The 27,958-nt window shown below is 42.8% G+C and overlaps 1 protein-coding gene across 4 annotated transcripts in view; it reads right to left on the minus strand.

The window, feature by feature from the left end:
• LOC118360235 (agrin-like) overlaps nt 1-27,958 on the minus strand; it is a 409,423-nt gene that overhangs the window by 192,511 nt on the left and 188,954 nt on the right. For all 4 annotated transcript variants that reach the window (XM_052482562.1, XM_052482563.1, XM_035739526.2 and 1 more), the window contains one exon: nt 11,888-12,103. In XM_052482562.1, the coding sequence (XP_052338522.1) occupies nt 11,888-12,103 (216 nt within the window). The remainder of the gene's footprint in view (nt 1-11,887; nt 12,104-27,958) is intronic.

Here is a 27,958-nt window from a genome sequence, read left to right on the forward strand (position 1 = left end):
CACAACAAATGAGCCCGTTGATACATTCCAGTGTGAAAAACAAACAGGAAGCCCGAGTTCCTATACTGATGGTAGGTAGTATTGTCAGGATACTAGAATTGTTACTTCGATACCATGTTTAGTTTCACAAAACGATACCACAGCAACAAAAAAGAAGGCATATTAGCCAAAGTCACAGAATGGCACATGAGCATATTTATATATATATAATATATATATATATATATATATATATATATATATGCCATTATAATATATATGCCATTTATCAGACGCTTTTATCCAAAGCGACTTACAGTCATGTGTGCATACATTCTACATTCTATATTTCATAGAGCCTAACAACAATGATAATTTATTTGAATTGTAAATCTCTATTAATGAACTGGGTAAATAAAGATGTAGCATAGGCCTATAGCAGTGTGTGAATGCATCGAATTATTGAGCATGTTTTGGCTGATGTCATAGGGCTACAGATGACAATCTATTTCCCTTCCGTTTGGGACTTAATTTATTGTACTGATTATTTTTTTTCAAATGTGCGCTGTCTCTTTAACCAGTAATGACATCAAGGCAGGACGGGGTGGCCAGTTGAAGCACAGTCAGTTTTGCTGAGGCAATAGATCATCTTTGGGAGAGATGTGGGAGAGACCAAATGAGTGAATGAATAACTTTGGGGGCAGCAATCATCTTTTCTGTTTTTTTTTCTTTTTTACCCCCTTTTTCTCCCCAATTTCGTGGTATCCAACTGTTAGTAGTTACTGTCTTGTCTCATCGCTGCAACTCCCGTACGAACTCGGGAAAGGCGAAGGCCGAGAGCCATGTGTCCTCCGAAACACAACCCAACCAAGCCACACTGCTTCTCAACACAGCGCGTACCCAACCCAGAAGCCAGCCGCACCAATGTGTTGAAGGAAACTGTGCGCCCGGCTCGCCACAGGAGTCGCTAGTGCGCGATGAGACAAGGATATCCCTGCCGGCCAAACCATCCCTAACCCGGACGACGCTAGGCCAATTGTGCGCCACCCCATGGTCCTCCAGGTCGCGGACGGCTGCGACTGAGCCTGGGCTTGAACCCAGAGTCTTTGGTGGCACAGCTAGCACTGCAATGCAGTGCCTTAGACCACTGCGCCACCAGGGAGGCCCTGTGTGGTAATCATCTTTGAAATCAGCGACAAAAAGTATGGTTTACAAATTATTAGTAGTGAATTGATGTGAGCTTTAGCTGTCAGGTAGCAAGAAAAGTTTGCCTACAATAGCTCAAAATACCAGTACATTCCTGCATTGTAAAGTGTTATAATGTATTGTCATTGTTTTGCAAACCGTTTTGCAAACCGTAATTAACATTTTCTAAATTCCTGTACATGCCGTGTCACATTTATTCTGTGCATCATGAGTGGGGAGCTAACATGATGCACCCGTCTCCCAGTGCAGGCTAGCAATGAGTAAGTGGAGCAGGCGCCGTGCTCACTATAATATTGGGTCATCTGCCCTGATATAGACCAGCTTGATCTGTGAAGCACCGAAAGTAATATAACAAAAATTGATTTAATCCATTTTGAATTCAGGTTGTAACCCAACAAAATGTGGAATAAGTCAAGGGGTATGAATACTTTCTGAAGGCACTGCACACAGTATTAACCTGTTGGAGACGGGGGGGGGGGGCATGAGATTACTCTGAGGACGATGGGAAGAGGGTAGGATGAAACACAGCAAGAGAGAGAGGGGGGAAGAAAGGAGAGAGGATAAATGAGAGGAAGAGTATTCAGGCAGCAAAGAGTACAGAGAGAGACACTCTCCCATAAATGGTCGGAAAAAATGTGGCATCCTCCGATTGCTATATACAGTTGAAGTCAGAAGTTTACATACACTCAGGTTGGTGTCATTAAAACTCGCATTTCAACCACTCCACAAATGTCTTGTTAACAAACTATAGTTTTGGCAAGTCGGTTAGGACATCAACTTTGTGCACGACACAAGTCATTTTTCAAACAATTGTTTATAGACAGATTATTTCACTTATAATTTACTGTATCACAATTCCAGTGGGTCAAATGTTTACATACACTAAGTTGACTGTGCCTTTAAACAGCTTGGAAAATTCCAGAAAATGATGTCATGGCTTTAGAAGCTTCTGATAGGCTAATTGACATAATTTGGAGGTTGGAGATGTACCTGTGGATGTATTTCAAGGACTACCTTCAAACTCAGTGCCTCCTTGCTTGACATCACAGGAAAATCAAAAGAAATCTGCCAAGACCTCAGAAAGAAATTGTAGACCTCCACAAGTCTGGTTCATCTTTGGGAACAATTTCCAAATGCCTGAAGGTACAGTGCCTTGCGAAAGTATTCGCCCCCCTTGAACTTTACGACCTTTTGCCACATTTCAAACATAAAGATATAAAACTGTATTTTTTTGTGAAGAATCAACAACAAGTGGGACACAATCATGAAGTGGAACGACATTTATTGGATATTTCAAACTTTTTTAACAAATCAAAAACTGAAAAATTGGGCGTGCAAAATTATTCAGCCCCCTTAAGTTAATACTTTGTAGCGCCACCTTTTGCTGCGATTACAGCTGTAAGTCGCTTGGGGTATGTCTCTATCAGTTTTGCACATCGAGAGACTGACATTTTTTCCCATTCCTCCTTGCAAAACAGCTCGAGCTCAGTGAGGTTGGATGAAGAGCATTTGTGAACAGCAGTTTTCAGTTCTTTCCACAGATTCTCGATTGGATTCAGGTCTGGACTTTGACTTGGCCATTCTAACACCTGGACGTCCCAGTCTCAGGTCTTTTGCAGACTCCATCAGGTTTTCTTCCAGAATTGTCCTGTATTTGGCTCCATCCATCTTCCCATCAATTTTAACCATCTTCCCTGTCCCTGCTGAAGAAAAGCAGGCCCAAACTATGATGCTGCCACCACCATGTTTGACAGTGGGGATGGTGTGTTCAGGGTGATGGGCTGTGTTGCTTTTACGCCAAACATAACGTTTTGCATTGTTGCCAAAAAGTTATAAAATGTTCCATTGACTCCCAGCTTTTCCTTCCATATCTGATCTTCTTTTTCGCTTGGCATCAGGGCAAAACATTAACCAACGTCAGTGGATTACTGAGGTGAGCCGAATAAAATAATACTAATTATAAATAATAAATTAATAATTCAAATGTGTCAAACCAAGCTTCTGCTTGTCATTGTGTGTGTGCGTGGTGCGCTTTTTAATGTGTGAGCCGGCGCCATAATCTGTTATCTACATTTACATTCTAGTCATTTAGCAGACACTCTTATCCAGTTAGTGCATTCATCAAACCCAAGTCCTCTCGAGGTTACGGGAGAAGGAGAGAAAGAGACAGGGATCTGTTTGGAAAGGATCTCAAAGCTCTACAGGAGGAGCGGGAGAAGGAGGCGAGGGAGGCAATCAAATTAAACACACTACTGTTATCATCTGGAACCCGCTAGGAAGAGTGGGATTCTCTGTGTTGGGTGGGGGTGAATTGGGTTGTATGTGTGTCTGTGTCTGTTTGTGAGTATGTTTGTTTAGTTGGTGCATCGGCACAGTGCCCCTTGTGGCAAAAGTAAGAACTGACATTGAATACATTGAAAATACATGGTCATAGAGGAGAATAACAATTACGATAAAGGAAAAGTGACTTCTTCACAAAATAGAGGAATACAAAGACTAAAAGACATAGAGAATGAGAAGGCATCAGCAATCATCCTGAGAGTGGATTATGGTCACCAAGACAGTCGTGAAGAGGACATGACAAAACCTATTCCCCTCAGGAGACTGAAAATATTTGGCATGGGTATTCAGATCCTCAAAAGGTTCTACAGGTGCACCATCGAGAGCATCCTGACTGGTTGCCTCACTGCCTGGTATGGCAACTGCTCGGCCTCTGACCGCAAGGCACTACAGAGGGTAGTGCGAACGGCCCAGTACATCACCGGGGCTGAGCTGCCTGCCATCCAGGACCTCTATACCAGGCGGTGTCAGAGGAAGGCCCTAAGAATTGTCAAAGACTCCAGCCACCCTAGTCATAGACTGTTCTCTCTGCTAACGCACGGCAAGCGGTACCGGAGCGCCAAGTCTAGGTCCAAGAGGCTTCTAAACAGCTTCTACCCCCAAGCCATAAGACTCATAAGACCATAAGACCTAATCAAATGGCTACCCAGACTATTTGCTTTGCCCCCATTTTACACCGCTGCGACTCTCTGTTCTTATCATCTATGCATAGTCACTTTAATAACTCCACCTGCATGTACATATTACATCAACTAATCTGTGCCCCCGCACATTGACTCTGTACCGGTAACCCCTGTATATAGTCTCGCTATTGGTATTTCAGTTGCTCTTTAAATTAATTACTTGTTACTTTTATTTATTATTCTTATTTGCATTTTTTTTTTAACTGCATTGTCGGTCAGGGGCTCCTAGCATTTCACTGTAAGGTCTACCTGTTGTATTCGGCACATGTGACTAATATAATTTGATTTGATTTGAATCAGTCAGTGGGTCACATTACAGCCGCTACAGTAGGGCAGCAGAGCGGAGACCCTACTGATGGGGCCAGCAGACAGGTAAAATGGTTCAATGACACCTCACAGAGATGACTAACAGACAATTAAGAGAGAGAGGGAGTGACAAGAGAACGAGAATCTGAAATCTACAGTTGAACCTATCCATATGACAGAAAATGTGGGTAGACAATATCAGTCATGTGTCATCTGTTCCTTTATTCCACAACATTTCTATCTCCATTTAAATATCAAGATATTGAAGAAATGACCAAGAGAAAACTGACCATTCACACAAGAAGAGTAATTTTGAATTATGAATTAAAATGTCTAATTTCGCTGACATTTTCTATCGTCATGCCCCCCCCCTCCGTCTTTGTATTTTCCTAAAAACGTTTATTCAACACACATAAATCTAGAAGAAAAACACCTATTTAGGCGAGGTGCTGGCTAGCGGAGTAGAAAACCTGGAAATTAAGGAGAGCCGCACACTCTAGGAGCTCAGATGCAAAAATGTAATATCAAGTTTACCAACAAATGTGCTGCTTCCATCAGGCCTGTTGTGACATGTTTTTACCCGACATGTACTTTACTCACATTAAAAGGTTGGATGGAAACCTGGTTAGAGAGAGAGAGAGAGAGAGAGAGAGAGAGAGAGAGAGAGAGAGAGAGAGAGAGAGAGAGAGAGAGAGAGAGAGAGAGAGAGAGAGAGAGAGAGAGAGAGAGAGAGAGAGAGAGAGAGAGAGAGAGAGAGAGAGAGAGAGAGAGAGAGAGAGAGAGAGAGAGAGAGAGAGAGAGAGAGAGAGAGAGAGAGAGAGAGAGAGAGAGAGAGAGAGAGAGAGAGAGAGAGAGAGAGAGAGAGAGAGAGAGAGAGAGAGAGAGAGAGAGAGAGAGAGAGAGAGAGAGAGAGAGAGAGAGAGAGAGAGAGAGAGAGAGAGAGAGAGAGAGAGAGAGAGAGAGAGAGAGAGAGAGAGAGAGAGAGAGAGAGAGAGAGAGAGAGAGAGAGAGAGAGAGAGAGAGAGAGAGAGAGAGAGAGAGAGAGAGAGAGAGAGAGAGAGAGAGAGAGAGAGAGAGAGAGAGAGAGAGAGAGAGAGAGAGAGAGAGAGAGAGAGAGAGAGAGAGAGAGAGAGAGAGAGAGAGAGAGAGAGAGAGAGAGAGAGAGAGAGAGAGAGAGAGAGAGAGAGAGAGAGAGAGAGAGAGAGAGAGAGAGAGAGAGAGAGAGAGAGAGAGAGAGAGAGAGAGAGAGAGAGAGAGAGAGAGAGAGAGAGAGAGAGAGAGAGAGAGAGAGAGAGAGAGAGAGAGAGAGAGAGAGAGAGAGAGAGAGAGAGAGAGAGAGAGAGAGAGAGAGAGAGAGAGAGAGAGAGAGAGAGAGAGAGAGAGAGAGAGAGAGAGAGAGAGAGAGAGAGAGAGAGAGAGAGAGAGAGAGAATGGTAGGAGATGGAGAGATACATACACAGTGAAGGAGGGAAGAGAGGAAAAGAGAAAGAGGAAGGGTGGTGATGGGGACAGGAGAGAGGTCGATAGAAATACAGTGCGGGTGTGAAAGAGGAGACGGAGAGAAAGAATGAGAGTGAGTCTAGTCTATCAACGGTGCGTGAGGCAGGGCATGCTCCAGGGCCACTCTACACACTCACAACATACACACACACACACACACACACACACACACACACACAACATTGATCTCCCCATCGATCTGGGCGCTCCAAAATAAATTCTGAGGCACGGGCGCTCGCTTGGTCTCCATCTCCTCCCCACCGCAGCGCTCCGCATAGGTTGGGAGATCGAGTGTTTACCCGTCTCTCTCTGTCGGCTGCAGGTTCAATATTAGGAGAGCTAATACAGCTCGAGCTCTCCCGGCCTCCTCTCAAACACACACTGCCCCCAATTTCTCTTCATGTTCTGCTGAACGGTAACCCTGGATAAGTGCCGGCTGCCTTGCCCCCTCTTCTTTCTATCGCTTTTCTCTCTGTTCTTCCCTAAAAACGTCAGTTCTCAAACTTGAGGGCCATTCAAACAGATTTAAACAATGCAGAGCACCCTGTGTTTTTAATTCAAATGATATCAGGCCATTATCTGCACGCTGGACCAGTGGACTAACCCATAGAAATGTGGCTCCCAAATTACCCATTTTAGAAAGAGGGAATTAATGAAAAGAGCTGCTTAGGCTGGGATGTCCATGAAGGCCAGTGCTGGCTGAGTTATGTGCACACCATTATTTCAGTACAAAAACCCACTAAACTGTTCAGATGTAGTGGCCGTACATTGACTTGGTATCTGGAGTGGCCAGAGGCACAATCCAGGCCGTTATCTTACAGCGCAGTACAATACAGCTTGAATACTGGCATTTGCTTTAATATGGTACTACATTATCCATGCCTTGCCCATTCAAATGGGAGGGCCATCAACATGTAATGAGAAAAAAATATATGGTCCCACTTTATAGTGCTTATGACGACTTTAAGAATGCCCTATCAAGCCTTTATAAGTTGTGGTTTGTTTTAAAAAAAAATATGAAGAAATACAATAAAACCTTTAAGGACTGCTAAATAGTTAAACAGTTAAACAATAGCTACCCGGAACATCGGCATTGTCCCTTTTTGCACTGGTCTCTTGACTCATCACATACGCAACTGTTACTGTTAATAATGATCTATCTACCCAGTCACTTTATCCCTACCTATATCTACCTCAACTACCTCGTACCCCTGCACATCTACTCTACTCGGTACTGGTACCCCATGTATGTGTTATTCATGATATATTTTCAGACTATTTCTGTTGTTGTTTTTGTTTGGGGGGGGGCTGTAAGAAATAATTGCACTGTTAGTCTATAGCTGTTGTTTACAAAGCATGTGACAAATTTAATTAGAAGTGTGGTACATGGCCAATATGCCACGGCCAAAGGCTGTTCTTAAGCAGGACGCAACGTGGAGTGCCTGGATACAGCCCTTAGCCGTGGTATATTGGCCATTTATCACAAACCCCCGAGGTGCCTTAATTATATTATAAACTGGTTACCAACCTAATTAAAGTAGTACAAATAAATGTTTTGTCAAACCCATGGTATATGGTCTGATATACCACGGCTTTCAGCCAATCAGCAGTCAGGGCTCGAACCACCCAGTTTATTATGTCTGATATCCCACGGCTTTCAGCCAATCAGCATCCAGGACCTAAAGTACCCGGTTAATATACTTATAAAACATATACTTCTCTCTTCACTCCCTCCCTCCAGCAGACCTCTCCACCATCCCAGACAACAACATAATACCCGCCAGTGTGAGCTGCCTGGACCTTCTGTGCTGACAAGATGTATTGGATGGAGAAAGAGAATAAGAACCTGTCATCCAGTTTCCCCTGACCCGCTGCGCCCCTCTCTACGCTTCTCATCTTCTAGTTTGCTATTTTTTCTCAGTGTGAAACTGTCAAATGGAACTCTTTTATATACGGAAGTACAGGGTTTGTCATTTCGGATTAAACTGCTGTCCAGCATCTCTCATTGTAGACATTAAATGCATCTTGAAGAAGGGACTCTAGATAAGAACATTGGATAAATCAGACTGAGTAGCTACATAGCTCTGTGTTGTATGATTTCCCCCCACAAATGAATACATTTGATTAATCCTTGAAAGCCTAATATTACCAATTACTGTGTACATATACACTCTGCATTCAAAATCAAATCAACGCTAAGTATCTTAAGTAGTTCCTAATGCCTTATTAATGACTGATTGAGTCATTAACATACACTACCGTTCAAAAGTTTGGGGTCACTTAGAAATGTCCTTGTTTTTGAAAGAGCAACACATGTTTTGTATATTAAAATAACATCAAATTGATCAGAAATACAGTGTAGACATTGTTAATGTTGTAGATGACTATTGTAGCTGGAAACGGCTGATTTTTTATGGAATATCTACATAGGTGTACAGAGGCCCATTATCAGCAACTATCACTCCTGTGTTCCAATAGCACGTTGTGTTAGCTAATCCAAGTTTATAATTTTAAAAGGCTAATTGATCATTAGAAAACCTTTTTGCAATTATGTTAGCACAGCTGAAAACTGTTGTGCTCATTAAAGAAGCAATAAAACTAGCCTTCTTTAGACTAGTTGAGTATCTGGAGCATCAGCATTTGTGGGTTTGATTACAGGCTCAAAATGGCCAGAATAAAAAAAAAAAAAAATACTTTCTTCTGAAAAATGAAGGCTATTCCATGCGAGAAATTGCCAAGAAACTAAAGATCTTGTACAATGCTGTGTACTAAGCCCTTCACAGAACAGCGCAAACTGGCTCTAACCAGAATAGAAATAGGAGTGGGAGGCCCCGGTGCTCAACTGAGCAAGAGGACAAGTACATTAGAGTGTCTAGTTTGAGAAACAGATGCCTCACAAAAGTCCTCGACTGTCAGCTTCTTTAAACAGTACCCGCAAAACACCAGTCTCAACGTCAACAGTGAAGAGGTGACTCCGGGATGCTGTCCTTCTAGGCAGAGTTCCTCTGTCCAGTGTCTGTGTTCTTTTGCCCATCTTACTCTTTTTTTTATTGGCCAGTCTGAGATAGGGCTGTTTCTTTGCAACTCTGCCTAGAAGGCCAGCATCCCGGAGTCGCCTCTTCACTGTTGAAGATCAGCACTCCTACTCTGAGACACTTTGTGGATATGGGCCCTGTACACCGTAGTCCTCACTGGTCATAATCAATACAGAAGCAGCTCTTCTTATTTTTGTGAATAGCAGCTTAGTCACTAAATCTCCCGATGCAGATCTGGTTCATCAGGAGGAAGTTGCGCCCTACAGGCCACCATCGCCCTTTACCCAGAACTCCCCTGTGCTCCCAGCGGGTAAGTCTGGATAATTATGGGCCTTTTGATGGCTGTATATGGCCTGTTCCTCTAGCTGATGTAATTACCTCACTCTCTCTCTCTTTCTCTTTATACATCTGTCTTTCTTTATCAGTTCTCTGTTTCTCTCCCTGTCTCTCTCCCTTCCCTCCCTCTCTCTTCCCTCCATCTCTCCGTCCCTCTCTCTCTCCCCCTTCCATCCCTCTCTCCCTATTCCCTCCCTACCTCTTTCTCTCCCCTCCTCCCTCCCTCTCTCTGTTTCCCTTCCTCTCTTTCTGTTCCTGTTTCCTTCCCTCTATCTGGCAAGCCCTTTAGTCACACAGGCCCTGATATTAGCCAGCCACTAGCCAGCACAGCAATCAGCTGATGGATTAGCATTGTAGCGACAGCATAGAGGGAGAAAAACACGACACAAAGCCCATTGTAGCATATTGCTTTGTGCTTTCAGCCCTGCAAACCCCTAGTGGGGTGGCTGGTGCTGCTATGCTAACTAGTGGTGGTTACGATGAGCCAAATAGGCTTCACTTTTGTCATCTGTTGGCTCTGGACCGTGGTAGACAGACACAGCGTGCGTCGAGGTGTTTTGTCATCTGGTGGCTGGTATAACTTGTGATAGAAGACATAATGGCATTTCTAATAGGCTTATGGCAAGTTTCTTCAAATCCTGTCATAATACTGTATCTCTGTGATGACATAACAGCTTCTTTACTCGCAGAGGTACAGAACATGCCACTGTACTGTAGCGCAATGCTAGCAGGACTCATTCTGAAGGTATGAAAGAGCACAAAAGACTGCAATGGACTCAGCTAGCGTGATGCTCGCTGAGAAACTATACAACTGACTGAAACAGACTGAATAGTACCATAATGCTAGCTAGGACTCTCTATACATAAGGGACCGTATAGACCGTACAGTAGTAGTAGACAAAACTGACTGAACAGTAGCTAGCGTAATGATAGTTAGCTGATCTCACCGTACAGTAAATACAACACTTCATGTCAGTACACAACACTGAACAGTAGTAGCTAACGGGGTGCCAATGGACTGAAACAGACACAGTGCCTTCAGAAAGTATTCATAACCCTTGACTTATTACACACTTTGTTGTGTGACACACTGAATTCAAACTGGATTATCCATCTACACACAATACACCATCATGTCAAAGTGAAAATAGGTTTTTAGTAACGTTTATTGAAAATTAAATATATACACACCCTTGAGTCAATAGAATCCCTTTGGGAGTGATTAAAGCTGTGAGTCTTTATGGGTAAGTCTCAAAGAGCTTTGCACACCTAGATTTTATCATATTTGCACATTATTCTTTTTCAAATTCTTCAAGCTCTGTGAAGTTGGTTGTGTATCATTGCTTTTCATTGCTTTTCAAACTAACTAGGCCACTCATGAACATTCAATGTCGTCTTGATAAGCAACTCCAGTGTATATTTGGCCTTGTATTTGAGGTTATTGTCCTGCTGATACTGTCTATTGTCTATTGGAAAGCAGACTGAACCAGGTTTCCAATAGGATTTTACCTGTGCTTAGCTCTATTCTGTTTATTTTTATCCTGAAAAACTCTCTAGTCCTTGCAAATGCAGCTACTGTACCACCATGCTTGAAAATATTAAGAGTGGTACTCAGTGACGTACTGTGTTGAATTTTCCCCAAACATAATGCTTTGTATTTTAATTTAATTTAATTTTACCTTTATTTAACCAGGCAAGTCAGTTAAGAACATATTCTTATTTTCAATGACGGCCTGGGAACAGTGGGTTAACTGCCTGTTCAGGGGCAGAACGACAGATTTGTACCTTGTCAGCTCGGGGGTTTGAACTCGCAACCTTCCGGTTACTAGTCTAACCACTAGGCTACGCTGACGCTGCCGTATTCAGGACTTAAAGTACATTTCTTTGCCATTTTTTTTCAGTTATACTTTAGTGCCTTATTGCAAACAAGATGCATGTTTTGGAATATGTTTGTCTGTACATGAGTCCTTCTCTTCACTGTCATTTAGGTTACTATTGTAGAGTAACTACAATGTTGTTGATCCATCCTCAGTTGTCTCCTATCACAGTCATTAAACTCTAACTGTTTTAGTCAGCATTGGCCTCATGGTGAAATCTCTGAGCGGTTTCCTTCATCTCTGGCAACTGAGTTAGGAAGGAGGTCTGTAGTATCTTTGTAGTGACTAGGTGTATTGATACACCATCCGTAGTGTAATTAGTAACTTCACCATGCTCAAAGAGACATTCAACATATTTTTACCCATCGACCAATAGGTGCCCTTCTTTGTGGGGCATTGGAAAACCTCCCTGGTACTTATTGACTCAAGCCATTTCAGCTTTTCATTTTTGTAAAAAAAAATCATTTTAACATCATTCCACTTTGACATTATGTGGTATTGTGCCAGTGACACAAAATCTAACTGTATCAATTTTAAATTCAGGCTCTAACACAATTTTTTTGGGGAAAAGGGGGTGGGAATACTTTCTAAAGGCACTGTATCTAGCATGACTAGCAAGACTCACCGCAGGGTCCTTTGCGCAGCACCTTGATGCGCCGCTGCGTGTTGCACTGGGCCTTCTCCAGCTCACACTCATTGGAGTAGGTCGAGGAGTCCGAGCCACACACAGGCGCCACAACCGACGGACACACCATCTTCTTGCAGACGCACTCTGTCTTGGAGGGGTCAGCCGCGTCACGTTCACACACTGACCCGAAGCCGCATAGCATTCCTCTGCAATCTGAGGAGAAATTTTTTAAAAAATGATCCGTTTAGAATTGATTTGAACGTTTGATTTGACAGAGATGGAGAAAAAGAGCGATGCAGTATGTTATTTGTGAGGGAGGACATGTCCCAATGGCCAACGGCAGTACAACTTTCAGACCGTTCAAAAACACTTCAAACAATTGCCGTTACTGAAAGTTGAAGGGCCTTAGCTACATAAACAGTTGACACTTGACAAAAAAAAACAGAGTTAACGACTAGTTTACTCGATATATTCATGGGTTAAAACAGCTTCGTTACAACTCCAAATACAGGAGCTACGTACAATATCCACCACATACCTACATCTGTATTGACCCCTGTAATATAGACGTCAGCTTGGTACCTTTGAGCATCATTTATCTGGCCAGTGTCCACACATCCATACCACTACACTAAAGCTGACTTAAACAGCAGGTAACTCTCACAGGTAGTGGATTTGAATAGAAATCAATGAGACTGACGGAGGACAAAGCATAGTCCTTCCTGGCTGAGCTTAGGAGGGCCCTGATCTTAAGAGTCTCCTTGGTTCGGAGCTTTTGATGGCTCTTGAGGCCCCTTTGGATGCCCCACATCTCCTATTTAGTCCCCCCCCCTTCACAGATCTCCCCTAGCTACGTCTTATCACTGGTTCCCAGGCCAGTGCTGAACGCGAGTGGGCATGTTCACTTGGACTAGCCCGGCAGCTGTCTGTCTCACTCTCACTTGCTGTTGAACACACACACACACACAGGCGCACACATGTACACTACACACTCATGTATGCACACACACGCACACATATATTAACACACAGCTCTGTTATGTGTGTGTGGAAGGAGAGGGCAGCATCTGTTCCCGCATCTGTCTTAGGCTTCCAGATCTCTTTCTCTACCCCCTCTCCATTGACAGGTGAGTGTGTGTGTATGTGTTACAGTGAGAGGACAGGCAAGGGCTTCCGTTCTCAATGTGAGACCACCTGAGGAACTGGGGCCTGACAGATACCTGAGCTAGTCTTTCTTTCGTCGAAGGGGGAAGAAAAGAAAGAGAGAGCGTGTGTGCATTTTGTGTGTGTACATGCAGCGTGTGTGTGTGTGGGGGGGGGAGTATGAGAGGTGCAACTATGGAGTCTGACAGCACATGGTCAGTAATGTGAGAACCATGTCAAGACTCCTTCAATGCTCCTCTCTCCCCTAGTGCCTGTGAACAATGGCTATACGGTTACTTTTAGCTGGCAGACCACCCCACAGGCATGTGTGTGTGTATTGTGTGTGTGTGTGTGTGTGTGTGTGTGTGTGTGTTTAACTATACTTGTGAAGTCCCCACAATAATAGTAAACAAACAAACAAACAAAAATTGACCAACTGGGACATTTTACTTGGTCCCCACAAGGGCAAATGCTATTTCTAGGGATTTTATGGTTAAAGTTAGAATTAGTGCTATGGTTAGAATTAGTGTAGGGTTAGAATTAGTGTAGGGTAAGAATTGGTGTAGGGTTAGAATTAGTGTAGGGTTAGAATGAGTGTTTGGGTTAGAATGAGTGTAGGGTTAGAATTAGTGTAGGGTTAGAATTAGTGTAGGGGTAGAATTAGTGTAGGGTTAGAATTGGTGTAGGGTTAGAATTAGTGTAGGGTTAGAATCAGTGTAGGGTTAGAATGAGTGTTTGGGTTAGAATGAGTGTTTGGGTTAGAATTAGTGTAGGGTTAGAATTAGTGTAGGGTTAGAATTAGTGTAGGGGTAGAATTAGTGTAGGGTTAGAATTAGTGTAGGGGTAGAATTAGTGTAGGGTTAGAATTAGTGTAGGGTAAGAATTGGTGTAGGGTTAGAATTGGTGTAGGGTTAGAATTAGCGTAGGGTTAGAATTAGTGTAGGGTTAGAATGAGTGTTTGGGTTAGAATTAGTGTAGGGTTAGAATTAGTGTAGGGTTAGAATTAGTGTAGGGTAAGAATTAGTGTAGGGGTAGAATTAGTGTAGGGGTAGAATTAGTGTAGGGGTAGAATTAGTGTAGGGATAGAATTAGTGTAGGGTTAGAATTAGTGTAGGGGTAGAATTAGTGTAGGGGTAGAATTAGTGTAGGGTAGAATTAGTGTAGGGGTAGAATTAGTGTAGGGATAGAATTAGTGTAGGGGTAGAATTAGTGTAGGGGTAGAATTAGTGTAGGGATAGAATTAGTGTAGGGATAGAATTAGTGTAGGGGTAGAATTAGTGTAGGGGTAGAATTAGTGTAGGGGTAGAATTGGTGTAGGGATAGAATTAGTGTAGGCGTAGAATTAGTGTAGGGTTAGAATTAGTGTAGGGGTAGAATTAGTGTAGGGGTAGAATTAGTGTAGGGGTAGAATTAGTGTAGGGGTAGAATTAGTGTAGGGTTAGAATGAGTGTTTGGGTTAGAATTAGTGTAGGGGTAGAATTAGTGTAGGGATAGAATTAGTGTAGGGGTAGAATTAGTGTAGGGTTAGAATTAGTGTAGGGTTAGAATTAGTGTAGGGGTAGAATTAGTGTAGGGGTAGAATTAGTGTAGGGATAGAATTAGTGTAGGGATAGAATTAGTGTAGGGTTAGAATTAGTGTAGGGGTAGAATTAGTGTAGGGTTAGAATTAGTGTAGGGATAGAATTAGTGTAGGGATAGAATTAGTGTAGGGGTAGAATTAGTGTAGGGGTAGAATTAGTGTAGGGGTAGAATTAGTGTAGGGGTAGAATTAGTGTAGGGATAGAATTAGTGTAGGGATAGAATTAGTGTAGGGATAGAATTAGTGTAGGGGTAGAATTAGTGTAGGGTTAGAATTAGTGTAGGGATAGAATTAGTGTAGGGATAGAATTAGTGTAGGGGTAGAATTAGTGTAGGGGTAGAATTATTGTAGGGTTAGAATTAGTGTAGGGATAGAATTAGTGTAGGGATAGAATTAGTGTAGGGGTAGAATTAGTGTAGGGGTAGAATTAGTGTAGGGGTAGAATTAGTGTAGGGGTAGAATTAGTGTAGGGGTATAATTAGGTTTAGGAGCTAGATTTGGACCTTTAAATTACATGCTGGTGGATTTCTTTGTACCCAATGGAGAACATCCCATTTGAGAGAGAGAGCATGTCCAGTGTGTGGCTTTTTAATGGATGAAAATGCCTTGTCCTTGTAATGCTCACTCTGTTTTGGGGAGCGATCATCCATAATACATGATGTCATGCTCTCACTGGTGAGAGAGGGGTGTGTGGACTGATATGGGATAGTTAGGTATGACAGTGTTGACAGAAATTACAAGAAGGACAACTCTAGGAACTGCTTAGATGTTAGAGGATGCCAGACAGTTCGCGATTAAGTCATATTGTTAGTAAAAAACAATGTGTTTACCTCAGAGTTAGTATTGTATTACTTCCACTATGTGTTGCATGATTATTTCATCTTCATACTGTTCTTTTCTCTCTCTGTGGGACTGCAACAGTGGGACTGTGTGATATTGAGTTAACTGTCTCTTACGAAAAAACATTGCAGTCACAGTTCAGTATAACTGTACCTTCAGGTGTTTGGAAATTGTTCACAAGGATGTGGAGGTCTAAAATTTTTTTCTGAAGTCTTGGCTGATTTCCTTCGAATTTCCCATGATGTCAAGCAAAGAGGCACTGAGTTTTGAAGGTAGGCCTTGAAATACATCCACAGGTACACCTCCAATTGACTCAAATGATGTCAATTAGCCTATCAGAAGCTTCTAAAGCCATGACATCATTTTTGGGAATGTTCCAAGCTATTTGCTATTTAAAGGCACAGTCAACTTAGTGTATGTAAACGTTCTGACCCACTGGAATTGTTATACAGTGAATTATAGATTATTTCACAACAATTGTTGGAAAAATGACTTGTTTCATGCACATAGTTGATGTCCTAACCGACTTGCCGACTTGGTAACAAGATATGTGTAGTGGTTAAAAAAATGAGTTTTAATGACTCCAACCTAAGTGTACGTAAACTTCCGACTTCAACTGTATATGAGCAAAAAATAGAACATTTTATTTGGAAATTAAGGGCCTTTTTATATAATACATTTGAATTCGGAGGGCAGAAATGATTAAATATTAATGCATTAGACCTCTCACTGAAGGCACCAGTCATGCAAAAGTTATACTTAAATCTGAACTAATTTTCGAGCAAATTAGTAAGAAAGTCTCACCCTGTGTTCAAGAATGGCCTTATATATTCAGATTACAACCTCTCACTTTCGTTTATTTGAAAATGTAATAATCTCCAAAATATCGCTATTTTTAAAACAAGCCATAGAAAGCTGGTTGCGATTTCAGTTTTATTCACCAGAAAAGAGAGACCAAATAAGATCACAGAGGGTTTTGTTAAGGATTTTCTCTGAAATGTGAAATAGTGGTTTGGTGGATTCAGGGAAGCTCACCATTCATGTATTTTGTGGTGGTTGCAATAATGATTATTTATGCTCACTTTACCAGCTTAAATGTTGTTTTGTTTCAGCTGAAGCTGCTGATCTAGGCAGGGACATCGGGATGTCGCCGAGTACATTTATAGATTTGAAAGTAGCTGCCTAGTTAAATAAATAACTGTCCCTTGAGCCAAGCCAGATAGAAAGCTTGCTGGGGTGCAACAGTTCAAGTACATGTATGATAATGCAATGAATAACAATATAATTATACAGTGATACACTACAGTACTAACTGTTTACTCAAAAGTGATATACAAAAAACACAATCATTGGTCTGGGAGGACATCTGCTCAGCCATTTCAGAAATGTGTTGGACCAGTACATGACAGAAAGCGAGAATATGTTACATGGTCAAATACACTGAAATAAGCTTTGTAATTGCCTGATGTCTTTAAATGAGTCAGGTTTAGGGAATATATAGTTTCATTAATCATGTACATCAATGAAGACAGACAATACATCAATGAAGACAGACAGTACATACTTTAGCAGAGCAGATGTCAAAGCCTGCACACACTGTCTCAAATCAACGTTTGTTTGTCACGTGGGCTGAATACAACCTTACAGTAGCTCTGCAGTAGATGGGTTTGGGCCCGTCTCACACCATACCATGCTGGCATCTTTCAATTTCATCAAGAAGCAAATGACATATAATGCACGACACAAACAACTATGCCCACAAACATTTTGTACAGACAGTGTGTTACCTGGAAAGCTCCGTAATGTCTGACCACGTACAAGGTGGCAACAAATGAAAGAGGCCGAGTCGCTCTGGCATTATTCATTCAAAGTGCAGCACATTACCACATTCCTGCACTCAAATGTGTATGTGCAAAAAAAGGTGTGTGTGCTCATAAACACACACAGGGTATACTATTTCCTTCGTCCTTTTCTCCTTAGTTTTACCCTGACAAACATTGTGTCTGCCCTCTTTCTCTGACCACGGAAACGGTCATATGCATGTCCCCCTGCTGTGTGTTGTCCATGTAGTCTGTCTGTATGGATGCAAAGGGAGACATTTACCAAACCAAATGTATACCAAATTAGGAAACGGGATTATTAGGTAACAAGGGAGGGCTCTCTTGCTGAAACGCTATTGAAACATCAGAGGGCTCATTCAAAAGGAGGGAGAAGGGAGGGTGGGGATGTGCTGAATTTTGAATGGACTAGGGCCAAATGCGAATCTCGAGGTGAATCTCGAGAAAAAAGATTTTCCTTAATGTTTTGCAACCTCTTCTCTCCTTGCCTCTCTTCTGTTCTCACATTGGAGGTCATGGTCCAAAGGGTGGCACCTCAGATCCTATCCTCCAATGCCTTTTAAGAAGAAGCTAAGAGGATGGAAGGAATCCAAGGAAAGACAAGATCTTAATGTAACATCTAATTTGAAGTTTGGATCGGCGCTGTTGCCTTACACCAGGACAGCGTGACTCCTACTAGCCCTAGGACACCACAACAGTCAACAGTGTGACAAAATGATTGATTGCTTATCTAGTGATCGTCTTTCACTATAATACACATTTAGTTAACACTACAACCGCTAAAACAGTCATTTTGACTGCTCATTATTTGTATTTTTTGTATTACTCTGCCATTATTAAAGTCATGCCCCCCTCCTTATTTTCATAAACACTGTCTGTGTTAGAATTGTACTGGAGTTATAACCAGTTTTAGGAGGGCATGCCATTTTTTTTACGGTTTTCCCTCGTTGCCCTTCCTTCTCCCAACAGTTGACAGTACAGTACCCAGCTAGTAATCACTTCGAAACTGAACCTAAACCTACACTATTCCGAAACTAATTTCACACATACTATATAAAAAATGAAGTAAAGTATGAGAAAGGGAGTGAATGGGTGAGTTGACGAGCGAGGACAACGTCATCACCAATTGTGAATGAAGAACAGGGCGGGCCCTTCTATTGTACTCTGGCCCACTTGGAGTAGGCTACACAATGAGAGTGTGCGCAAACTTTACATGCTAAACGGCCTTCAATATTTGGGATAAGCTCCACATCGGGCAGCATGTGAGCGAGTGTCGGAGTATGTGGTGATGAGGCTTCTGGAACTTTACATTGGCAAGGGGAGACATGGACAATTGTCACTTGACTCATTGGCAAACAAGTTACTTGTAAAGAAATCAAGCCTGGCCGGCCGCATAAACAACTTGAGACGGGAGCTGAAGAATGACAAGACAATGGGGACACAATAAAGAGAGAACCGGAGACTATTAAGCACTGCGACCAAATAAAGGTATGTCAAAGTGCGTCAAGCAAGTGACAATTACGAATATTTGTGTCAACTGTGAGGACAAGGGATAAATGAAATCCATCTGATGCCATTGCGTGAAAACGCACACAATTAAACAGTAATGGACTATTTTTGACTGCTTTCATATCGACACAACAGTACCAGTCAAAAGTTTGGACACACTACTCATTACAGGATGTTTCAATATTTTTACTATTTTTTACATTGTAGAATAATAGTGAAGACATAAAACTATGAAATAACACATATGGAATCATGTAGTAACCAAAACAAAAAAGCTAAACAAATCAAAATATATTTGACTTTTGAGATTCTTCAAAGTAGCCACCCTTTGCCTTGATGACAGCTTTGCACTCTCTTGGCATTCTCTCAACCATCTTGGAATGCTTTTCCAATAGTCTTGAAAGAGTTCCCATATGCTGAGCACTTGTTGGCTGCTTTTCCTTCACTCTGCGGTTTAACTCATCCCAAACCATCTCAATTGGATTGAGGTCGGGTGATTGTGGAGGCCAGGTCATCTGATGCAGCACCATCACTCTCCTTCTTGATCAAATAGACCGTAAACTGCCTGGAGGTGTGTTGGGTTATTGTAATGTTGAAAAACAAATGATAGTCCCACTAAGTGTTACATCTGCTCCTGCCACACCCTCTACTGCTCATCATGTGTCTCCTTGACCTGCCGCCACTCCCCCAGTGCTCTCTCCCTCTCCCTCTCTCTCTCTGTGTGTGTGATTGTATGGGCGGAGACAGGTGTGCTGGAGTCAGAGCAGATCCCCACCAGCTGCAACCTGTTCCATAATCAAGACCTCTACAAATACTCAGTCCTGCCACTTCTACACTGCCAGATCGTAATCTCTGCTCAGTCAGTCTACGTTTCTAGCTGTTTGTTACGATTTAGATCCTGTCATCCTGTTGTGCCTTGCCTGACACAGTTTTCCTCTCCGCTACAGTTCTGCCCGCTCTGACTCTGGTTCCTGTCTCCAGTCCCACATCTCCTCACCCTGCTACTCTGTCCTGGATTCCCCACTCTACTACTCCCTTGGATTCCCGTCCGGACCTGCTTACCCTGTGCCAACCCCTCTCACTCCAGCCTCAGCCTCCTCACCTGGTTTCCTGCAACCCACCCGAGCTTCCCCTGGCCTGCACTCCATCTCCCCCCTGTGTTTCAATAATTACCTTGTTTACTTCATCCCAGTCTCCTCGTCTGAGTCTGGTCTTGGGTTTCCCTGTTCCACTTCGCGTAACACTAAGGGTCCCAGTGGTGACGGACTGTCATCTCTCTTGGCAAATATAACATATTTTGATTTCTTTAACACTTTTTTTGGTTACTACATGATTCCATATGTGTTATTTCATCGTTTTGATGTTGTCACTATTCTACAATGTAGAAAATAGTCAAACTAAAGAAAAACCCTTGTATGAGTAGGTGTGTCCAAACTTTTGACTGGTACTATATAACAAAAAATCATTTGAAATGACAAAAATCTTATTCTAATGTTAGCCAAGGCTTTCATAAACACAACCAAATGATTATTTTTGAGATAGCATAAATGAAATGTATTAATTACACTGTTAGAATGTTTCAGTCAGATTGACTGCTCATTAGCTTTAAGGGGGGTCCCTCGAGGCCCAGTGGTTCTAGAGTTAAAGGACCAGTATGCATCGGACTTTATGCCCATGTTTTCAGATTTGCCGCTATTAGAAAATGTATTGTGTTAAAATGTATAGTGTTGCTGAAGAGGGCAGCAAAGGGAAAAACTACATGTTACAACTTTAAACAAGCTATGAATATTGTGTGCTCTTACTGTTGTCCAATTCTTCATGGCAACCACTGACTGGACAACAGTATTCCTGTCAAAATGGCCCCAGTCTCTCTTGACCATCCATCTGTGCATAGCCTAAATGCATAGCCTAAATGCATACTATATCAATAATAGCAGGTTTGGGGTAAGTTCATAATTACATTGAGAATGTTTTAAATTCCAATTAAATTCTTGAATTTAAAGTGAATTTTAATTGAAGTGGTAAACAGGATACAGCATTGCAATTAGAATTTGAATGTAAGTAAATACAATTGAATTCAGTGAAATTCCCATTGTTAGGGAGGAGAAGATAAAAGCATATTTTCATTATATCCAGCATCTTTCACTGAATCACTTTCTACTTCCTGTCACTCAAATTCTACATCTTGTGGAGTGTGGCCAATTCAAATTACATTTCAACTCATGAGTTGATTGGGAGCAAATTCCAAAATTCTAAATGGTGCCCGAACCATGATTAATGGGATGTTTTATTTGAATTAATGCTCTGTTAAACTCTGGTTGAGACACCTGCAAGACATGGAACAAGAATGCTACCCTCTGGAAACACTTTGCGGACTGCACTGACCTCGTTCAGGTCTCTGTCGAACATCACACATCTCAATGAAAGCATATCCGCATCTCTATTTAAATGCACCATCTCCTTCATATTGGTCACGTGCATGGTTCTTTTAAAATCCTGGGATAGCCTGTTCGAACGTCTGCAAGCACACCTCCAGCACATCTGTAGTCTCCTCACATACAATGAAGTAAGCAACAGGAATTCCACGCCCATGATGCTGAATGATTAATTCATAAAATGTGTAAACATAAGCTGTGATTACTTTGTAGGTTGTATCCAGGAAAAAACATTCCGTTTCTATCTTTGGCAAGTTGCTCCATCTGCAGTACAATGATTAGTGTTTGGTTTGGTGGAGTGGAACAGTGGTTGGTAGAACATGACCTCCTGTTGAAGGTCAGACTTGACCAGTCTGTCAACGCTGATGCTGTCATTCTCATCAAGCCTGGTGTCGGAGGAGAGCTTTGGATGTTCCACACATCTTTTGGTGTCAGGTAGAAACATATATCAGACACATTGTGATAACCCTCTTCTTTGGCCCACTGTGCTGCCTTCAAAAGCACCTCAGTTGTGGTGCAGTGTTGACCTATCCACGCATCAATGTGCGATTGATCACATTCTCTGTGCTATTGTCCAGGCCATGGCCATTGTGGCACAGTTGTTTCTGCACAATGACCCCTTGAAAACTAACACTGATGACAAAGGAGAAACAGATGTAGCTCTTACAAAGAACTGAACTGACTAACGCATTTCTGCTCACCAGTTGTTTCATCTGGTTTCAAAATGGGAACGACTCACTCGCAGGTTGGGGTCATTAGGAAAACGCTATTTTTTTATTGCTATTCTGCCAGTGAATGCCGGATCGGCCCCTAAGCACTCGCTCTTAGATTCCATGTTGGGTTAGAATAATCTAATTTTGTGTAAGGATGTACACTGGGAGGTGGGAAGCAAGTTCAGGGAGTGAATACATTTAATAAATAAATGAACAAAACAAGAAACACAAACAGCGCACTGACATGAAACAGCAACATTGGCGACTGGGGAAGAAACCCAAGGGAGTTGACATATAAAGGGCAGGTAATCAAGGAGGTGATGGAGTCCAGGTGAGTGTCATTATGCGAGTAACGCTGGCGACAGGTGTGCACCCTAATGAGCAGCCTGGTGACCTTGAGGCCGGAGAAAGAGCACACGTGACATTTTGAAAATCAAATTTTGTTGACAAATGCTAAGGTTAAATGCAATATCTTCTCCGGGCCTAGATGTTATGTCAAGGGCTGAAAGCGACGCACTCAGAGGTAGGCAACTGATTCATAGTACGGCAAAATTGTGTATCGGTCCGCCGCCTCAGCGATAACACTATTTACAGCAACGCACCAGAAGGTCCGGGAGAACTGCAGATGAACATTGTCTTTGTGCCTGTAGAATACATCTGCCTAAAAAGTCCATTGATCTTTTACTTACAAGCTCCCAGGGGATTGATGCAGTCAATTATTGATCATACAAAGCATAGCGAGTGAGTGAGGAAACATCTGCTCACGACGAAGAAAAGAGAAAAACAGACATTCATACTTTTCAAAAACTTTCTTTCCCTCCTTTCTACAACAGTATTTCAACGAGCAAGGTCTATTACCTTTTTCATTCCCCGTCTGGACTGAGATTGTGTGTGAGTGTGCGCTTGTATTTACTCATTTCCACGTATAAAAGACCAATCAATTCCCCTCCCGCTCATTGAGCTTCCTGAGCTGTGCCGGGGGTTGCTGACCTGGCTCACACCTGCATCAACTTATAATTTATCACACAAGCACACACTGCAGCACAACAAACACTCCCACACAGTTTCCCAGACCCAGACAGAAAGAGGGAGGGGAGCTGGCGGGTGAGAGGAAGGAGAGTGCACAAGACCAGATGGACAGAGAGCAAGAGAAGATGGTGAGAGGTTAAAGGGAGACCGAGAAAGAGCGAGAGAAAAGATAGAGCAAAGAATCAGAAGAAATAAAATACAACTATACTGAACAAAAATATAAACATAACATGCCACAATTTCAAAGATTTTACTGAGTTACAGTTCATATAAAAGGAAATCAGTCAATTCAAATAAATAAATGAGGCTCTAATCTATGGATTTCACATGACTGGGCAGGGGTGCAGCCATGGTGCAGGGTGCAGCCAATCAGAATGAGTTTTCCCCCACAAAACGGCTTTATTGCAGACAGAAATACTCCTCAGTTTCATCAACTGTCAGGGTGGCTGGTTTTAGGCGATGCCGGAGATCAAGAAGCCAGATGTGGACTGGACTGGGCTGGCGAGGTTACACGTGGTCTGCGGTTGTGAGGCCGGTTGGACATACTCCCAAATTCTCTAAAACGACGTTGGAAGTGGCTTATGGTATAGAAATTAACATTAAATTCTCTGGACATTCCTGCAGTCTGTATGCCAATTGCACGCTCCCTCAAAACTTGAGACAACTGTGGCATTGTGTTGTGTGACAAAACACAACACATTTTACAATGGCCTTTTATTGCCCCCGCACAAGGTGCACCTGTGTAATAACTATGTTGTTTAATCAGCTTCTTGTTATGCCACACCTGTCAGGTGGATGGGTTATCTTGGCAAAGGAGAAATGCTCACTAAAAAGGATGTGGACAAAATTGAAGAGAAATACCTTTTTTGTGCGTACGGACCATTTCTGTGATCTTTATTTGATCTCATGAAACATGGGCCCAACACTACATGTTGCATTCATATTTCTGTTCAGTATAAATAGGCGCGTAATATGTAACTTGCTCCTGAACAGAACCATGCATGTTTTCTCTCAGTGTTTCCAACAGTCTACTTATATCATGATAACCCCCCTCCCCCATAAGTCTGTCATAAGCATGACATAAGATGTCATATGCAGGCATAAAAACCTGTTATGACCAATACTCCATGGGGTCAAATTTACCTGGCGTGCTGCACCAGCACACAAGCACCCGTTATTTTCAAGTGGGAATACAAATTGAGAAAAATCTAACTAAATGTATTTACTCTACACTTTAATGTTATATTCCCTTTTGATAATAACAGGTGCAAACAAATGGTACAGTAAATCAGGCCCAAAATATGGAACCTTGTGACATCTGTTCTGTCACGCTCATGGTGACAAAGTACAGTGTAGTATCAGAGGGATCATACCCCATCGGTGATAACTCTTCATCAAAATGAGGCTGCCGGGATACTTTGCATCGCTGCGTGTCAGTCAGACAAAGCGAGAACAGTGGGAGAGAGGGAGATCGAGAGTGAAAAAGGGAGATAGAGAGAGGCAGAGGAGGAGAATGAACAATAAGGGAGAGAAAGACAGGGGCATATATTTGGAGAGAGGGAGAGGAAGAGAGAATGGGTGTGAGAGAGAGGTAAAAGTAAGAGTGAAAGAGAGGAAGGAAGAGTGGGATTTGGGAGGACGTCTTCCTCATGGACACCTCAGAGAGAAAGAGAGAGAGAGAGAGTGAGAGTCAGAATGGATGGGCCCTGGTCCCCAGTTTAAATAATGGAGATGTGGCCCTTATCCTGTCACCCTTCATCTCCGGCACAAAGGAAAGTGGAGAGCAGCGCGGCTCTAAAAAGATGACAACGTGATGCAATATACATGACTAAATCCCCGGCGCCTGCCACATGCACACACTGCTACGCGAGATTCAATTATTCAACTCATCCACCGAGTTGTTGGAGAGGAGTGCTCTCCCTCTCACCATCTGAACATAACTTCCAAGCCCTCCCAAATAACTCCCCATGGTATGGTGTGTATCTTTTCACAAACACACGTTCCCGTGTTGCTTTAGGGTTTTTGCTTACGGTGAGATCCATAGCCTCATGGAATCTAACGTTGTCCCTTAACGTTTTCTCTCGCTCTACATTTCCCATTTTGCTCTTGTGCTCTCGCTCCATCTCTCTCTCCGTCTCTCCCCCCCAGTGTTTCATCATCAAGCTTTCTATGTTACATGAAAAAGAGAGAGAGGATGTTGAAGAGAAAAGACTGAGGGGGAATCTGCCTCTCAGTCAGTGTGTCAATGTATGGGGACCAAAGGCATTCTCCCATCTCTAAAAACAGCCTCATCTCCACCATGGTTCTGCAACTCCCCTCAGTTTCCAACAAAGACAGGGGTGGAAAAGGAAACTGCTTCTCCATGCTGGCTCTAAAACGGGGGTGGTGAGGGACTTCAGGGGTCCTTCCTAGAGAAGGCCCAAGCCAGTGGCAGATGGCTTTACTCTGTGTGAGTGTGCCTGTAGCTCTATCTGGTGCAAAAATGGTTTCACTGGGTAAAAGGATAAAAGTCCTATACTTCTCCATGCTCTTCCGAATCACCATTGGGATTGAATAGGATAAAAGGATGATTTGTAGACAGAGGAGGAATTTTAAGGTAGCCTCGCTACACTCATGAGAGCTATCGTGAGACAAGGCTAATTTTAAGGTGGTTTGAAGATGGAAGATGCTCAACCTTGTATGGTTTGTGTTGTTTCATTTTGGCTTTTACTAAGTTTGTTTGAGAAAGAGGACTGTGAAAATGGTTCTGGATGTGAGATGTTGCCATTTGAAATGACTTGAGAGATTTGATAATGGAATTTTACAGTGCCAAACCTCTACCCCCCCCCCTGGTAGTTTACCACAATCAGAAAGTAGAGATGAATTCTTGGTAATGAAATAGAAAAAAGCAGGTCCATAAAATTGCCCTATAAGAATTGACCTTCCCGCCTACCTGTGAGTGCCCTAATTTGGTGCCGTATAAAGAGCCCCCTATAAAGCAGCTCTTGGGCCCCAGTAGACAGTCCCCCCCTCGCTCCTCTTTCAGACAAAGCTCTCCATCACTCTCCACCCCCTCCATCTCTCTCCACGCTCTAATCAATAACCGTGGCTCAGAGATCAATACTTCCACAAATCACTTCATTTTCTCTTTTTCTCTCTCCCTTTCCCTCTCTCCCTTTCCCTCTCTCCCTGGCTCTTCTCCCAGGTGGTGAGAGAAAAAGAGAGGGAGATGAAAAAAAGAGGGCTGTCAATGTAAAATGCGACCTAACCCTTCTCCCTTTCCTCCTTTCACCTTCCTTCGTTCACTCCCATGCCACATAAAAACCAAAGAGGAGTAGTAACACACACGCACACACGCACGCACGCACGCACACACACACACACACACGCGCACGCACACGCACACACACACACACACGCACACGCACACGCACACGCACACACACACACACACACCAAAGAGGAAGTAAGCACCAAATAAAGGCCATCAGAAGGAGCCTGGTACTTCAGATCTGCCAAGCTCAATTTAGAGGCTGTCAAGCCGCCCCCTCCCTTTCTCTTCTCCATCACTCGCTGTATCTTAATAACCCTGAGAGGTGAACGTAGCACATGATTGTGTTATTTTCAGAGAGTCAAAGCCCATGCTGCCTATCCATCACTCTGAACTTCACTACCCTCTCAGCCGGGGAAAGCGAGCAGCAATATGGGGCCCTAAGACTCAGTTGTACACACCAGCGAGTGGGGGAGTGGATGGATGTTGGATGGGGGACATCTGTTCACATTTCTAGGATGTGTCCCGTGCACCGGCGGCTAGCGCTAGCGATCGCAGCCGCTAGAAAATTAATTGCCATCAACACAAAAGTAGGCAAAGCTTTCCACGCTTATGTGCTTTTCATTATACTCTCGCGCCTCAATGTTGAGGCTTTGTAACATTTCCTGCCAGGATAAAGTGGGAACGAGACAGGGATTCTGGGAGAATGTGGATAAATTATGCGCTTCTCTTCATTTGTCTTAATTTGCCCTCTTTGGCAGCGTTTAGCCCATTCTGAATGAAGCACGCTGCTGTAGTTGGCCACGAATGGACGCACATATTGGGGGAAATGCAATACTGACAACGCAAACACACACTCAGCCCAACATGTACACACAAGCAGAGGTTTACTGCAAAAAAAATACATGACAATAGGCAAATTCACGGAGGCAACAAGCATCGAACAAACACATACATTCATTTTGTGTTCTTGTTGTCCCACTGTCTTTGGCATGGGCAGACGTGCTTATTAATATACAGCACATTCCAGGCAAATTCATCAGCTATATTTCCTTCATAAGGAGACAGACCACATGACAAAGGCATGTGTCTGCCACCAAAATCAACTGCTGCCACTGCACAAAAATGCATGGCATGCAACCATGCACAGATCACATTACACATCAAACCAATTCTATGAAGCTCCTTAGAGCATTACATTTCTATGAGGATCTAGGTAGAACTGCATATTCAATCATTTCTGAGTATCTAATCAGAATTTATATATTAAAGAATTTCAATTAAGGTTTACACAGCATTACTAGGATGACCTATATATCAAATCAAATGTCAGCCCTTCTTCCATCAGCTGATATATCAAAGTGCTGTACAGAAACCCGGCCTAAAACACCAAACAGCAAGCAATGCAGGTGTAGAAGCACGGTGGCTAGGAAAAACTCCCTAGAAAAGCCAGAACCTAGGAAGAAACCTAGAGAGGAACCAGGCTATGAGGGGTGGCCAGTCCTCTTCTGGCTGTGCCGGGTGGAGATTATAACAGAACATGACCAAGATGTTCAAATTTTCGTAGATGACGAGCAGGGTCAAATAATAATAATCACAGTGGTTGTCGAGGGTGCAACAGGTCAGCACCTCAGGAGTAAATGTCAGTTGGCTTTTCATAGCCGATCATTCAGAGGATCTCTACCGCTCCTGCTGTCTCTAGAGAGTTGAAAACAGCAGGTCTGGGACAGGT

This window comes from Oncorhynchus keta, chromosome 27, assembly GCF_023373465.1.
Source record: "Oncorhynchus keta strain PuntledgeMale-10-30-2019 chromosome 27, Oket_V2, whole genome shotgun sequence".
NCBI classification, from domain to species: domain Eukaryota; kingdom Metazoa; phylum Chordata; class Actinopteri; order Salmoniformes; family Salmonidae; genus Oncorhynchus; species Oncorhynchus keta.